The sequence below is a fragment of the Mustela nivalis genome (assembly GCF_964662115.1).
Source record: "Mustela nivalis genome assembly, chromosome: 18".
Classification (NCBI taxonomy): Eukaryota; Metazoa; Chordata; class Mammalia; order Carnivora; family Mustelidae; genus Mustela; species Mustela nivalis.
This window is the reverse complement of record NC_139037.1, coordinates 54,032,317-54,047,432: the sequence shown is the minus strand read 5'-3', so window position 1 is coordinate 54,047,432 and position 15,116 is coordinate 54,032,317. Positions and strand designations below refer to the sequence as shown.

At 51.3% G+C, this 15,116-nt stretch overlaps 2 protein-coding genes across 3 annotated transcripts; one reads left to right on the top strand and one right to left on the bottom strand.

The window, feature by feature from the left end:
- Nucleotides 1-35: 35 nt before the first annotated feature.
- LOC309852804 (uncharacterized protein) lies at nt 36-10,681 on the top strand. Of its 2 annotated transcripts, none has more exons than XM_082710134.1 (5): nt 36-71; nt 2,251-2,451; nt 8,690-8,836; nt 9,325-9,417; nt 9,635-10,681. In XM_082710134.1, the coding sequence occupies exons 1-5, from the start codon at nt 50-52 to the stop codon at nt 9,856-9,858; spliced, it is 687 nt and encodes a 228-aa protein (XP_082566260.1). In that variant the 5' UTR covers nt 36-49; the 3' UTR covers nt 9,859-10,681. The 2 variants fall into 2 exon arrangements, with proteins under 2 accessions (XP_082566260.1, XP_082566259.1); XM_082710133.1 differs by having other exon boundaries at nt 9,289-9,417.
- KLK1 (kallikrein 1) lies at nt 10,574-15,054 on the bottom strand. Its single transcript, XM_082710117.1, has 5 exons — nt 14,746-15,054; nt 12,863-13,022; nt 11,403-11,689; nt 11,149-11,285; nt 10,574-10,776 (listed from the first exon to the last, which is right to left on the bottom strand). Exons 1-5 carry the CDS (start codon nt 14,789-14,791, stop codon nt 10,621-10,623), a joined length of 786 nt encoding a protein of 261 aa, XP_082566243.1. The 5' UTR covers nt 14,792-15,054; the 3' UTR covers nt 10,574-10,620.
- Nucleotides 15,055-15,116: the final 62 nt, after the last annotated feature.

Sequence of the window (15,116 nt, the reverse complement as noted above, 5' to 3'; positions counted from 1 at the left end):
GGAGGTTCCATGACAGTTGGAGAGATTCCAGGAAGTTAGGACGTTGGCCATGGATTCACACTCTAACCTGTGTGAGTGACAGGGGGACTGGACTGGGGCTGGGTCAGGGTGGGGTCCATGTGGGGTATGGGCAGAGTCAGGGTTGGGTCGAGAAGAGGTCATGCCTGAGTTTGAGAGATGTCAGGACTGGGCAGGGGTGGAGTGGCAGTGGGGAGGGAGCGACCAGTCAGAGCAGAATCAGAGAGGGGCCAGAGTAGGGTTAGGGCTGGGCAGGGCTGAGCCAGCCCTGGTGCCCCTGAGGTCAGTTCTTAAGTTTCTGGAGGGTGTGAGATCTGAATTTGTAAGCCCCTTCCTATCTGCCCCTACTCCACCCCACTCCCAGGGGGGTCTGAACCAATTTCCTCCTTGTATTCCCTTTTCCAGTTCAGTGTCCCTCCTAGCTCTCTTTCTCTTCTGTCTCTGTCTCTCTTCATCTTTTCCTGAGGCCTTGGGGACCAAGAGAAGGTTGGACCCATTCCCTGCCCTCAGAGACCTGCAGCCCAGGCTTGGGAGGGGAGGCAGAACAGCCACAGCTTGAGAAGGGCTCAAAAGTGGACAGTGGAAATGCAGGAACTCCAAGTATGTGCAACCTTTCCAGTCAGGAGTGGTGATATTGCAAACTTCCATTTCCCTTATCCTCCCTTTAGGCTTTTGTGGTAGCCTTTTGGAAAAAAGAGGAAGGAAGGAAGGAAAAAAAATGCACAGACTTTTATGTCTTTAATTACATGAATATCAAACTCCTCTGTGTCTTGTTTTCCTCATTTGTCCAAGGAGATAATGGTATTTCAGAGAGTTGTCTTAAGGATAAAATGGGTTGGGGCGCCTGGGTGGCTAGGTCGTTAAGCGTCTGCCTTCTACTGAGGTCCTGATGGTTGAACCCCATATTAGGCTCCCCAGGGAGCCTGCTTCTCCTTCTCCAGCTTCCCCATGCTTGTGTTCCCTCTCTCACTATCTCTCTGTCATAAATAAATAAAATATTTTTAAAAAGAAAAGGATGAAGTGGATTAAGAACATGTAAAAGTGCCTAGAACCAATCGTAATAAAAACCTGTTGGATTTTTTATACTTCGCAGATACTGATTTCGACTCACCAAGTTATGTTCTCCATTCCCCAAGCTCCTTCCCAAGTCCTAGACCCGTATACCCAACTTCCTCTGAAATCCACACTGAGAGGTGCCACAGAAGGACAGGAAGGAATTACTAGAACTAGATACCATGAATGTCCCCACGAGCTCATTCTTTCTCACATTCCATCATTGCCTTTTTCATTAAACAAATAGCAAAGGGTCTATACCAGCTGATGAGGGGTCAGTGGGAAACAGAAGATCTTTGTTGCTGACCCTCAATGAGGTCCATTGGAGAAGACTGGTAGGGAGAAAAAGTAGCGGGATAAGGGGAATCACAAGTCTGTGACAGCAGTGAAGAAAAGTTGCATGTTGCACGGTGGGAGCATTTGGTGTGTGGCTTTGTCCAAGAATTGAGGCTTGGCTAGGCTGGACAGCTCAGGAAAGGAGATGTGGAAGGAGTGGCGTGGGAGGGTGGTTAGGGCATTTTGGGCACAGGTGGAAGAAGAGTACAACAGGCAGAAGGAGCAGCCTGAACTGTGTGTGGAGGTGCTGAGGTAGGGAAGCTCTCAGTGTGAAAGGGACCCTGTGAAATCTAGTGTGGCTGGACATAAGTGAGCAAGAGAGGTGGGGCAGGAGTCCCTGCCAGTCGGGAAGGTTGACAGGATCACAGGGGCTTGGTGGATGTAGGGTATAGATGACACCATGGATCTCGGCCTTGTGAACATGCTTTGGAGCCTGTGTTGTAGCTGTGTGTGTCCTGGATTGAGATCTGTGACAGGGTCTAGATAAGGGGATGAGGTTGAGAGCAGAGATGGAGCTGGGGTTTGGGGAACAGGAACTGGAGGAGGGGGTTGGAGACAAAACAAGTGTGTTTGGGCTTCAAACAGGGTTTGGATGGGGGCCAAGTTGGGTATTAGGGTTAGAGACGAGAATGAGGATGCATTTAGAATCAGAGACTGGGCTGAGGTGGGAATTGGGGTTTGGGTGGGGGTGGGGAGATGGCTGTGGGAGGAAGGGGATTGATAATGAGGTAAAAGGCTAGGTCTGGATGGGGGTGGAGATGTGGCCATGGTCAGAAATGGAGACTAGCATGCAGCAGTGGTTTGCAGGTGGATCCTAGCCCCTAGAACTCTCTTCTTTCCCAGCCAACGTGGTCTCTTCCTGGGACAAGGACCGCAAATTCATCCTGCGGGGCTGGTCTCTTGTCTTCAGTGTCCTTGCAACCCTGATGGTGCTCAGTGTGGCGGATGGACGTCTGGTCTACTTGCAGGGCTCTTTTACAGGCTACCTGGGCATCTGGACAGACTGCAGGAGGTACAAGTGTGCCAACCTGGGCCAAGTCACCGGTCAGTAGGCGCCTGGGCAGGCTATGGGATATTTGAGGGAGGGGGTGTATCAGGACGTTATTTTGGGGCAGGAATCTCTGAGGAATCTCTTTGGATGTTCTTGGGAATGTTTAGAATTCTTGGGAGGGTCTCCGGAGATTCCCTAAAGGCATTGTGAAGGAGTCTTCTGGAGTTGTATATGACTTTTGAGGAAACAGGGAAACAAGACTGTCCTAGTGGATAGGAAGAGCATCACAATTGACAGAAAATCAATCTGTCTCATGATTAGATGGCTAAAGGCACCATCATTTTCTCCCTCACTTAAAAAAAAAATTATTTATTTGAGAGAGAGAGAGTGCAGGGGGTAGGGGCAGAGGGAGATGGGGAAGGAGAGAGAGTCCCAAGCAGACTCTGCATTGAGCCTGTGGTAGGGCTTGATCTCAGGACCTGGAGATCCTGACCTGAGCCAAAACCAAGAGTCAGATGTTCAATAGCTACCCCCTTCCCTCATTTTTTAAAATAGTGTTTTTAAATTTTTATTTATTTATTTATTATTTTTTTTTAAAGATTTTATTTATTTATTTGACAGACAGAGATCACAAGCAGGCAGACAGGCGGGCAGAGAGAGGGAGAGGAGGAAGCAGGCTCCCTGCAGAGCAGAGAGACCAATGCGGGACTCGATCCCAGGGCCCTGAGATCATGACCTGAGCTGAAGGCAGCGGCTTAACCCACTGAGCCACCCAGGCGCCCCTAAAATAGTGTTTTTTTTAAAAGATGGTTAAAGAGGGGTGCCTGGGTGGCTCAGTGGGTTAAAGCCTCTGCCTTCGGCTCAGGTCGTGATCCCGGGAACCTGGGATCGAGCCCCACATCAGGCTCTCTGCTCAGTAGGGAGCCTACTTCCCTTCCTCTCTCTCTGCCTGCTTGTGATCTCTGTCTGTCAAATAAATAAATAAAATCTTTAAAAAAAAAAAAAAAGATGGTTAAAGGAAGATGATTTCCAGCTCCTTCAGAAACATCTTGCTTCCTTGTAGGTCTCTGTGTGTTTCCCGCACTTATGAGCACTGCAACAGGAGGCAGCCCAGAACCTGGAGCCAGAGTGCCTGGGTTTGGATCCTGGCTCAACCATTTGTTGGCTGGGTGATCTTCGGCAACTTCTTTGGCCTCTCTGTGGCTCAGTTTCCTCATTTCCAAAATGGTAGTGGTAGTAGTCCCTATTAATGCATTGTTAGAAGAATTAGGAAGTTAAAACAGTGCCTGGTACATATTAAGTGCTACACCAGCATTAGCTATTTTTATTATAAGGGATTTTTTTTTTCAGCCAATGCACCTACCTTCATTTCAGGTCTCAAATAAGTTTATGAAACTTCCAGAACACTGCGATATTAATCTTATTTATTTTGGATATCTCTTTTTTGTATACCTCCCAAACTCAAGTTGGTATAAGTAAGACAAACATGGTTTCAAGTTATAGAAAAGTACAGAGGCCTAGATCTATCCCAGGTTCAGGTACTGCTGGATCCAGGCGCTTAACGGGTGTCATCAGGGAATCCGTCTCTTGCCACCCCTCTGTGAAGGCTTCCTCTGTGTTGGGCCTCAGACAAGCACTGCCTGGACAGTGGCAGTGGGGACCATGAATAGCACCCAGATTCTCTCCTTTCTGTGAGCAACCATGGGGGAAAGAGAATAAGTTATCTTCCATATCCCTCAAGCAAAGATCTCAGGATTAGCACTGAGGGGATCATATTTACTTCTCTGGGATTTCTCACTCCTCCCTGCACCAGTTGCTGTGGTCAGGAAGAAGTCATGCTGTGAATGGCTGGGTCTAGATCAGATGCTTTTCTTACGAGTCAATAGAGGGGCCATTTCTGTCAGAGGCACAAGGACCAAAGGTGGACAGAGAGCTCCTTGAAACAAAGTCAAGTTGCTGTTGCCAGAAGAATAGGAATGGATGCTGGTCAAGCAAAAAAAAAAAAAAAAAAGGTTCACAAATTTCTCCCATATTAATAATACTTTATTGGAACTTAATTACCTTGGGGATAAATTCCCAAGAGTGGAATAGCAGTCCTTCAGAAGAGCTGAGAAGACTTTGTAAGACTTTGATACACATTCCCTAAAATTTAAGTTACTTTTATTTGAACAGGCAATATATTTACACAGATTAACATTTTAACAAGTTCAACAGTCTCCCTCACATTTCTGTCCCCCATTCCACCCATTCCCCTTCCTGGGGGCAACCTGTGCTACTAAGCCATTTTTAAGATCCCGTGTGTTCTTCTAGTCTTGTTTTCTGCACACATGAGAATATAGTTATGTTTATATACAGTATGTATAAACAAACATCTACACATACACACATAAACACCCACACATATGTCTCTCTATATATTGCATATATTTATCACTTAAAAACACACAAGGTGGTATTACAGATCTCTTTTTATTTTTAAAAAAAATTTAAAAAGGTTTCATTTATTTATCAGATAGAGATCACAAGTAGGCAGAGAGGCAGGCAGAGGAGGCGGGTGCAGGGGGAAGCGAGCTCCCTGCTGAGCACAGAGCCCAATGTGGGGCTCGATCCCAGGACCCTGGGATCATGACCTGAGCCTAAGGCAGAAGCTTTACCCCACTGAGCCAACCAGGTGCCTCTACAGATCTCTTTTTAAAAGTAAATCATCATTTATTGAATGCTAAGAATGTATAATCCTTTATGGTTGGTATAAAGACATAACATATAGGTTATGAGGGCCTTTTTTTTTTTAAGATTTTATTGTTTATTTTACAGAGAGAGAAATCACAAGCAGGCAGGGAAGCAGGCAGATCATGACCTGAGCCGAAGGCAGTGGCTTAACCCACTGAGCCACCCAGGCGCCCTGAGGGCCTTTTTTAAGGTATAGAAACTTGGAATTTTTTAAAAGATTATTTATTTATTTGACAGAGAGAGAGAGAGATCACAAGTAGGTAGACAGGCAGGCAGAGAGAGAGAGGAGGAAGCAGGCTCCCTGCTGAGCAGAGAACCTGATGTGGGGCTTGATTCCAGAACGCTTGGATCATGACCTGACCCTGTCACTTCCTGTTGGCGAATGGAAGAAGAACGAGGCACAAACAAGTCAGCTGCAAGAGAAAGGGAGCAGGGGGCAACAGTAGAAAAGACTGTTGCCCCGAACAATTCCTCAGTCTCGCTTTTATTAGATAGAAACAGTAACCAACAGAAGGGCCGAAGAAGGCCAAACGTTAGTCATATGCCTTGTAGATAAACAAGAAGGAGGGCAAAATAGGTTTGTACAAGCAGTATAAAGTTTATAGTTGAACAAGCACATTCAAAGGACTTATCTAAGTAGCCACAGGTGCTCTCCGGGAGGAAAGGGGAGATAACGGAAAAATGAAGCAGGTGGCGTTCCACCCTGAGCGAGCCAGGGCATCCCCAGCCGCTCAGCTTCAAGGCCGTATATCGTCCTCTCCCCCAGAGGCCTGTTGCCAGTGTGTGTTTTTCTTAAGGCTATATCTAAATGTGCTTGGTAACTAGTAAAATTTCCCATGGGTTATATTTTAAGTAATACATTGTTCTGAGGGGCAGTTGCATGACCCAAAGGCAGAGGCTTTAACCCACTGAGCCACCCAGGCACTCCAGAAACTCAGAATTTTTATGTTCTAATTTCCCTACCTTTGCCTCTGAGATTTTACCAATTGCTTCTCAGCTTTGGGGAGTTCTTCTCCCTCTAGATTTTTGGCGAAAATTCAATAGTGGTTGTGTGTGTGTGTGTGTGTGTGTGTGTGTGTGTGTGTCTGTGATTTTAATATGGGGTTTGCAGAGAGAATTGAATCCTGTGCTCCTTGCCAACCTATGGAAATAATCTGAATTAGTCAGGAGTCTTTGAGATCATAAGTAACAGAAACTCTAACTTGAAATAGCTTGAGTGAAGGAATTTATGGTCTCATTTAAATGAAAAAGAGTGGGAGTAGGAATGCTTTCGGGCATGGCTGAATTCAAGTGTCCAAGTGATAGCATTAGACATTACTACCTGTCTGTTCCTTGGCTACTTGAATTGGCTTCACTCTCAAGGCTCCCCATGGTGGTAAGTCAGGATCTAGTTAGAAAAATAGATAATTCTAGATGCTTCAGAGGGTAGTTAATATAGGGACAGAAGAAAGGGAGGTGGTAGTGTTACCAGAGCCTGGAAGCTGGAGCCATATGGAAGGCATAGACTCATGGTAGGATTTGCTTAGAGGTGACTAGAATCATAGGGGGGAAAATGCAGTTACTGCTAAAGACACCAGCTGAGGGGGTGGGGTGGGGAGAGGGAAATAAATACACTGGCCTGTCCTCTTCTTCCAGAGCCAGTCTTCCACTGTGCTGCGCATTAGCCGAACATACTAAGCCAGTGAGCAAAGGAAGCTCAGAAATGCACTCCTTGCAGTAAAGAACAGGGAAGGGTGGGGAGTGGATCTGAGAGTAGACAGACAAACTGGCAGAACTACTAACAATGTGGCCTCAAGTCTGGCAGGAAAAAAAAAAACCCACAAAAAGTTTCTGCAAAAGTCTTGTGTGATGGGTCACATGAGCACCCCAAATCAAATACAGCAGCCAGAGCAATGCAATGCATTGATCAGCTTATAAGTGGGGCTGAGAGTAGTGAATGGACCTTGAAGCTTACACCACAAACGTCTACTTCTGACCAAAACACAGGTGCTCCATTCTCTGGGATGACAAGAGCCAGGGACTTGAATGTTATTTCAACTCTCTTTCTCCTGTCCTCCTGTCTGGTTCCCTTTCTTAGTTTTACTCTATCATATCTCAAGCACCCAGGAGACTGGGTCTAAGGCTCAGGCAGCCCCAGGCTTATAATCCTCTTGACTAAAAGAAAGAGTTTTTGATAGCTTCAATTAGAAAAAGTCCCAGGGGATAACTGTGTGGCTCAGTCGGTTAAGGGTCTGCCTTTGGCTCAGGTCATGATCCTAAGGTCCTGGGATCAAGCCCAGCATTGAGCTCCTTGCTCAGTGGGGAGTCTGCTTCTCCCTCTGCCTGCCATTCCCCCTGGTTGTGCTCTTTCTCTCTCTCTTTCTCAAATAAATAAACAAGATCTTTAAAAAAAACAAAGAAAAAAAAAACCCAGAGCAGAGCTTGGTTGGTTGGCTTTGGTCATGTGCCCATCTTTAGGCCAATCACCATGGCCTGAGGTATAGGGCACTGTGATTGGCTCAGCCAGGGTCATGAGTATCTCTGTGGCCCGGGGAAGGCAAGGTATGTCATGAGAAGTCCTCAACCAGGATTTTGTGATTGACCCCCAGAGCACTCTTGCTATTCTGTATACATGACCAAGCTTTTACTTTCTGGTTAGGTTTCTGGTTATGTGATATTCAGTTTGCCAGAAGCAAAGCAGATGGAGTCTTAGCTTATTTGGCTGTAAGAGTCTTGCACTGTTCATAAGTAGGCAAAGTAGGGAAGAGTGAAAAGGAGATGCAATTCTCAGAAGGGGCAAAATTTTTGTTCTGAAACGTATATTGGATAAATAGCAACTTAAACTGAGTGTGATTATGTTTTAGGGTATTGGAAGTTTTTCTTGTGTGTACATATCTGTGTATGCTCTAAGGGTCAAGGTAGGTGATTTGGAGAATATCTGTGGGGGACTCTGGGATGTGAATGGGGATAATATTTGGGAGGTTCTGGGAGTGTAAATGGGATCCCTAGGGGATGTAAGTGGGAGAGACTATAGCAGTAGTAGGGGGACTTTGGAGACTAGGGATGACTAAAGTGTTTTGAATAACTTTGAGGGTGCTACTGGGGATGTCAGGGTACAATACTGAGGGTATTAATGTGAGTTGCTGTGGGATGCCTTTGGGGGTGTCTGTGGGGATGACTCTAGAAATGACTGAGATGATTCTGTGGGGTGACTTTGAGGCTGTGAGTGGGAGTGACTTAGGAGTCATCTGTGGGGTCACCTTGGAAGTATTGGTGGAGTTGATTATGAAGGTTCTGGGGTTGACTTTGGGGTCGGTGGGGGGTGATTTGTGACAATTTTGAGGGTGTAATTGGGGCTGATTTTGACTACACAGGTGCCTAGGGTGACTTTATGAGAGTCATTTTGGGGTTTCTAGGAAGGTACATAGGTGATGGGATTGTGGGTAAAGCTGAGGAGGTCTGTTGCCAAACTTTGGGGGTGTTCATTGGGCCGCTGCTGGGGATGGCAGTGGGATGAGATTGGAAGGTGACCTTGAAGAGTGTCTGGGGATGACTCTGGAGCATTTCCTCTTCTCTCTCTAGTTCTCATCCATATGAGCATGGGCTTCATGATGCTGGCCCTGACCCTGTGCCTCATCCTCCTCCCCACCATGGGCCTCTCCTTCCGGCCAGTGTTCCGACGCCTTACTAAGGTCGACCTTGTCTTCAGTTTTCTCAGCTTCAGCATTGGTAAGTGTCGGCTTGGGGAAAGAGGTGCCTTTCCCACCACCAGTATTTCTCCCCACAACTCTCTTTTTGGCTTTGGGAAGGTGTACCTCTAAAGTTCTGTCCTGCTACCTTCTGGGTCTGTCTTTGAATGTCATTTAGGGTTCTCTGCCACACTCTTTCTGTGTGCATCTCAGTTCCACTTTACCTTTTGCAGTTGGGGTGAGTGTTGGGGGTTATGTCTCTCTCCCCTTCCTATTTCCCCTCTTTCTTTCCACTTCTGTCTGGGTATCTTTTTGTCTGTCGCGGGAGTGTGTGTGCATATGTGTGCGCGCGTGCGTGCGCGTGCACGCACAATGGCTGGTCACAAAGTGGCGGGGGAGAGGAGAGGCTGTCTCTTTTCTCTTTCTGGGGGGGGGGGTGTCCTGGGGTCCCTGCCCAGCCATGTGTCCATCTCTGGCCTCACCCCAGTGCAGGGTTCCTGATTGTTCTCAGTCTGACACTCTTTGTAGTCAGCTGCGAGACGTTGCACCCGAGGCCACAGATATCCTACCTGGTAACCACTTACCTGTGCTGGACTGCAGGCGCCTTGATGCTGTGGGCCGGTGAGGGCGGTGCCTCGGGAGGAAGGGGCGGTGCCTCGAGAGGGCAGGGGCCGGAGCTCGGGGGAGAACTGGAGGCAGGGCCCGGGGCTGGATAGGGGTGGACCCGAGGGGAGACGGCCACGAGGCATTGGACAGGCCCTAGGGCGGGACTCGGAGTGCAACCGCTCACACGGCCTCCCCGCACCACTCCTCCCCCACCCCCTTCCCCGGCCCGCAGGAACTCTGAGCTACTTAAACCATGTGGGCCTGTGGAGCAAAAGGACGTCCTCTAAGGAGCGGTGGGTGAGTTATCGTCGGTGGGCTTTGAAGAACACCCTGAGAAGCGTGTCCCAACAGCAGCCTGACTCGGACCACAAGCACACCGTGGACCTGCCCGAGGCACTCACCCCCTCAAGCCTCCCGAATCAGTCGCACGGAGCTTCTCAGGATACTGACCGATGACCACGGTCAGATACCGGGCCCATCCCCTTAATCGTGGCCACGTGCCCGAAGAATATGCCCCCATTCCTCGAGCTACCCTTTCCAGCTCTTTTCCCGCCCACTGAATCTCTGCTCCTACCCCTACAGTGCGACACAGCCCCCTTCGATTCCTAAATTGTCTTCTGCGCAACTTCCAGGTGTGCCCCCCACCCCCAACCTAGCTAGGGCCGGCCCCTGGGTGACAAGCCCCCTCAGGCCACGCCCCGAAGCTGCACTACAATGTGGGAACTCCTCCCCTTCCAGGGCGAGTCACGTTCCCAGTTGGAACACTACACTGTCACCCATTTGATGTAGCTGCACCCTTCTGGGGAACCAGCTTCTCCCCCAGAATGGCATGGCTTGTGATAACACTTCCTACACCGCCCCCCACCTTACTGACTTTTCCGACACGATAAAACGTGGGAGCCTCATAACCTTTAAGTCCGACCCTCTATTGCGTTCTCTCCCCCAGGGCAGGGTCCAGGGTTCAACGTGTGTGAACCTGTATCAAGTCCCTGGCCCTTGCTTGCCCTTTGGGGTCTGAGCCTCTCTCTGCGGGTTTGTCTACACCTGTCTTGGCTCATTCGTGCACACCTCCTGCGGAGAGCCTGGGAGGGCTTGAGACTGGGCTGCTGGGATCCCCAATTTCCAGGTTCCCAGCGTCTGGGAGGCCAGAGGACAGCAAAGGTGATGCGAATTTGATGCTTATGCGATTTTACTGGGGTAGAGAACATATGGGGGCATTCAGGAATTGGCTGTCATGGTCTCCTTGATCCAGTCCAGGTGCGAGATCACTTTGGTGTAGATGGCGGGCATACTGGGGCTGCCACATGGCACGTGGCCCCAGGATGTGATACCTTGAAGCACACCATCGCAGATCAGTGGGCCCCCTGAGTCACCCTGCAGCACAAGGCGGAGAGGAAGAGGAAGGTCAGCAAGGCCCCGGGGTCTGTGTGTGAACCACCAGTTCTAACACCCGGGCTCACAGAGTGCAGACAGCGACTCCCCAGCTCCGGGAAAGACCCAGTTCTCTCCAGAGTCCACTGCCAGAGGGCCGGTGGGATGCTAACAGAGGTGAACTCTGATATGGAGGAGGGAGATCCTTGGGACACCAGGATGAGGGTGTGGGAAGGAAGGGGGACAGTGGGGAGGGCACAGAGGCTGGTTGGGGAAGCTGGAGTTGATGCCTGATTAGCTCTCAAGTCCAGAACCTGAGTCCCCTCCCCCAGCACCAAGAGGCCTGGGGGCAGGGGGTGGGGCAGGCTGACTCACCGCACAGGTGTCCTTGCCGCCCTCCAGCTGTCCAGCGCACAGCATGAACTCTGTCACCTTCTGGGTGTGGGCCTTGGCACATACATCATTGGACAGGAGTTTGAGGTCCACACACTGGAGATAGTCTGGGTATGTGACTACAGACCAGACAGAAAAAGGGCTGTGACCAGACCCCAGGTGGCTCCTCAGACCCTGAGTCTAGTCCCCAGCTCCCTCCTCCCTACACCCAAGTGCCTGGACCGGCTCTAGCGTACACTCATCTGGTTCAGTGCTACCCCAGCCAGAGGCATAGCAGGTGCTCCCCAGTTTGGGTTCCTGAGTGGGCAGGTCCAGGACCCTCACGGCGTCTGTAATCTGGACAGGCGCTGCCAGGCGGAGCAGCATGAGGTCATGGCTGTAGTCCTCTCCCGGGAGGCGGGTGTGGTTCTTGAGGAGACTCAGGTTGAATTCAGGGTGTGGAAAGCTCTCACTGACCTGGACAAACTGGGCTGTGTCTTCATGCTCAAACAGGTTGTGGCGACCCAGCCAGAGCTGGTAATTGCTGGGGAGAGAGGGGGCCCCAGGGAATGAGGAGAGAGGAGGGAGAAAGGGAGATGGGGCCAGGGAAGGTCCTGAAGACAGAGAAACAAGGAGTAACCTTGGAGAGAGAGAGAGACAGTTGGGAAGATAAAGGGCTATGAAGAAAAGAGAGTGAGTGAGAGACGGAAGGATGTGACAAGGTCAAAGCCAGAGACAAAGACAGGAAGAGTGAAAAAGAGAGAGCACAAAGGGAGAGAGGGGATGAGAGGCAGAGGGGGAACAGTGAGAGACAGAGCACAAAGGAGGCAGAGACAGTAGAAGGAGGGAAGGAGCAGGAGGGAAGGAGCAGGGGTGAAGGACCACACAGGGAGGAGAAGGAGCAGCAGGCTCAGTGCCACAGGGACAGGAAGCAAAGGGAGAGAGTGAGGAACACAGGTGGTGGGGGTGGAGGGCAGGCTGAGAGGGACAGGGAGGGAGGTCAGGGAGGCAGAACAGGAGGGGCAGGGAGGGGGCCTGGGACAGGCTCAGCTGCAGCAGGGACTGTGGCGCTGGCTCCCCAGCAGCGGGTGGGCTGGCCGCCAGCCCAAGGTCTGCTCCACCTCCCTCCCCAGACTTTCTCCCCCTTTCTCCTCCTCTTTTTTCTCCTCCTCCAACCCTACAGGGCCCCCACCGGGCTCCAGCTGAAACCAGCCCTTCCCTGTGTCCCCTGGAGGACATCACTGTCCTGGAGGGAGGGTCTGGGTACATGAGAAGCGCTCCCCCCCACCCCCAACCCCATGCACACGTCAAGAGAATCCCTTCCTTTTCTCTGGGGATCCCCCTCATTCCCATTCTGGGGGTGCTCAGCAGCGATGCAGGAGAGGGAGTGAGGTCTGCAGCAGAGGGACCCAGAGGTGGACAGATGCAGGGAGACACAGACAGACAGACACAGGACAAAGCCAGTTACTAAGAGACACAAAGACACAGGGCAGGGAAACACAGGAAGACAGTTATAGGGAGAGCACAGAGACATAGGCTGCCATGGGAGGGCTTCCTGGGTGGTCCCTGCCACTCTCCAAGGGCCCCAGACCAGTACCATCTTTGTTTCCCTTAGCCCCCCAGCTTCCCCTTAGGTGAACCCAGGGTCTGTGCCCAGTTGCTTATTCCTGTGGGAGCACAGACATCCACCCTCCCCACATGCCCTGTCTCCACTCACTCGTTTATGCAGTGGGCAGCTGTGAGCACCCACTGTGGATGCACCAGGACACCCCCGCACTGGAACTTGCTGAAATGGTACAGAGCTGCCTGCCAGGGTTGGGAGTTCAGCTCACAGTCCCAGCCTCCTATGATCCGGGACTGGACTGGGGGCGCGGCACCTGTGGAAGGGGTGCTGGGTCAGGGCAGGTGGGAGGTGGCCCTCGGGCTGGGGATACTGGGCTAGGAGAGGGAGCTGTGATGTGGGGTTGGAGGGACATGAGGGCAGAGGAGCAGGGCTGGAGGCCTGGGGAGATGAGCAAGGGGTGTGGGGGATTTCTGGAATTCTAGAGCCATCCCTGGGATTATGGATTGGTGACGGGTCCTGTGTGGAGAGACTATGCTGAGAACAGAGCCAACCACAGGGATCAGGCAGGAGATAAGAAGGCAGTGTGTAGAGTAGCATGTGTGGGGACCGGGTGATATGTGGGTGATTTGGGATCTTGGCCTGGGGAACAGAAAATTGTAAGTTCTGAGAGGGAAAAAAAAAAAAAGATTCTAGAAATAGAGGATATATGCCCCAAGAGTGTGGTTCAAAAGCTGGGGAGGAAGGATTTGGAGGGTTACAGAGATCCCAGGCTGAGCAATTGGTTAGGGCCCAGGTTGGGCTTTTGGGGGTCTGGAAAGATTCAGGGGAACTTTCAGGGAAACTAGGTCTGAGAGGCCAAGTATATAGCACCTGGGCTGAGGAGTCTTGGTGTGATTTGAGGTCCCTTGATTGGGGCTGGGAGAGGGTCCCCTGGGCGTCTAATGTTTTTGTAAACGGTTTTGTAAAAGGGGTGAAGCCGTGGAACTGGGGTTGGGGTCAGGATTGGGGAGGGGGCTTAGGGGATACAGAGCTCCATGAGATTTCCTCTGGGATTGGGTGATTCTCATGGAGATGGGGTTCATCGTCTGCAGGTACAGGAGGGATCTGGGGGTCTCTCGGGGGTGGTGCCAGATAGGAATGAAGATGGAGACTTACTAGGGCCAAACAGCTATGGGAATGCAGGGAGGACCCACTTGATGTGGCGTTTTAGAAATATAAGCTGGAGTGCTTGGTGGGTGGTAGGGCAGGATAGCTGGCCTGTGAAGGTATTTGGGGATCCTGGAGGGAAGTCGGGAAAACCAGAGCCATTCAGGAGGGATTCACTTGGGGAGGGCTGGAGCATGGGGAGGAAGGACATTCCAGAAAGGAAGGAGCCTGTAGCTGGGGGTTCTGGGTGTTCTTCCTCAGGGAGAAGAGGGGGTGGTGCTGGAGCAGGGTTCACAGACAAGGAGTTGGGGAAGGAGGAGATATTTGTAGAATTCTTATACCATGATGGGCCCCCCCCCCCCAGAGTCACGAGCCAGAAAGTCTGTTTGGGGAGAAATATAGGTGTCTGATGGAATTTGAGGGTCCTGGGAAGATTTAAAGGGAGCCAGATGCCAGGAACAGGAGGACGTAGTTGAGAGCGGACAGCCAGATGGGAAAAATCACCAGCGTATAGAAGAATTTGGGGACTCAGGAGCCAAAGCCATAGAGAACTAGGGGGTGGGTGGGGGTGATTAGGATCCCAGGGCCTGCTGGGATTGGGGGCCCTCCTTGGAAGAGGTGGAGTCCCCCAAAGAAAGAGACAGAGATGACCCAGGCTCTGCCCCTTTGGTAAGGGGCAGAAGTCTGAGCAGGAAGAGGAGAAAGTTCTGGGGGTCCTGGGAGGGGGCAGGGACCTATTGCAAGAATGAGGACTGCAACCAGGAAGAGGGGCTGGAACTTTAGGGGCCTGGGTCTGGGGTGGAGTGTAGGAGAGAAAGAAGTTATGGGGGGTGAGGGCAGCATGAAAGTCGGGCCCACTCCCCCACCCCACATCTTCCCCGCTGTCTCACCAGTCCCCGCCACGGACAGGGCAAGGCAGAGAACCAGGAACCACATGGTGACCACGGGCAGGCTGGTGGTGAGCTCGGAGCTTGGAAGCCTCCCCAGGAGTGTTTTAAAGCCCTCGCCCCCCCTCCCACCCTAGCCCCACCCCTGCCCTGCTGGCAACAGATACTGGCCAAGGCCCTGCCCCTGCTGCCTGGGGGCTGGACACCTCCTGCCACCCCAGAGCTGTGGAAGGGGCGGGAGACCGAGCACCTGTTACACGCTGGCTCTGATTGTGCTAGAACGGTTCCTGGGGCCTGAGGTCAGAGAGGGCAGGGCTTGGAGCTCCTGGGCCCCTGCTTTTGGAGACAAGAGCCGGTGAGGAGAGGTGTGGGGG

Excerpts from the sequence above, each read along its gene's own strand:
- LOC309852804 (XM_082710133.1), top strand. The coding sequence starts at position 50 with ATGGATTCACACTCTAACCTGT. Across the intron at positions 2,452-8,689 it reads CAACCTGGGCCAAGTCACCG|TTCTCATCCATATGAGCATG; the intron begins GTCAGTAGGCGC and ends TTCTCTCTCTAG. Across the intron at positions 8,837-9,288 it reads TTTTCTCAGCTTCAGCATTG|GGTTCCTGATTGTTCTCAGT; the intron begins GTAAGTGTCGGC and ends ACCCCAGTGCAG.
- KLK1 (XM_082710117.1), bottom strand. The coding sequence starts at position 14,791 with ATGTGGTTCCTGGTTCTCTGCCTTGCCCTGTCCGTGGCGGGGACTG. Across the intron at positions 11,286-11,402 it reads TAGCACTGAACCAGATGAGT|TCACATACCCAGACTATCTC; the intron begins GTACGCTAGAGC and ends TCTGGTCTGTAG. Across the intron at positions 10,777-11,148 it reads GCGGCAAGGACACCTGTGCG|GGTGACTCAGGGGGCCCACT; the intron begins GTGAGTCAGCCT and ends CTTGTGCTGCAG.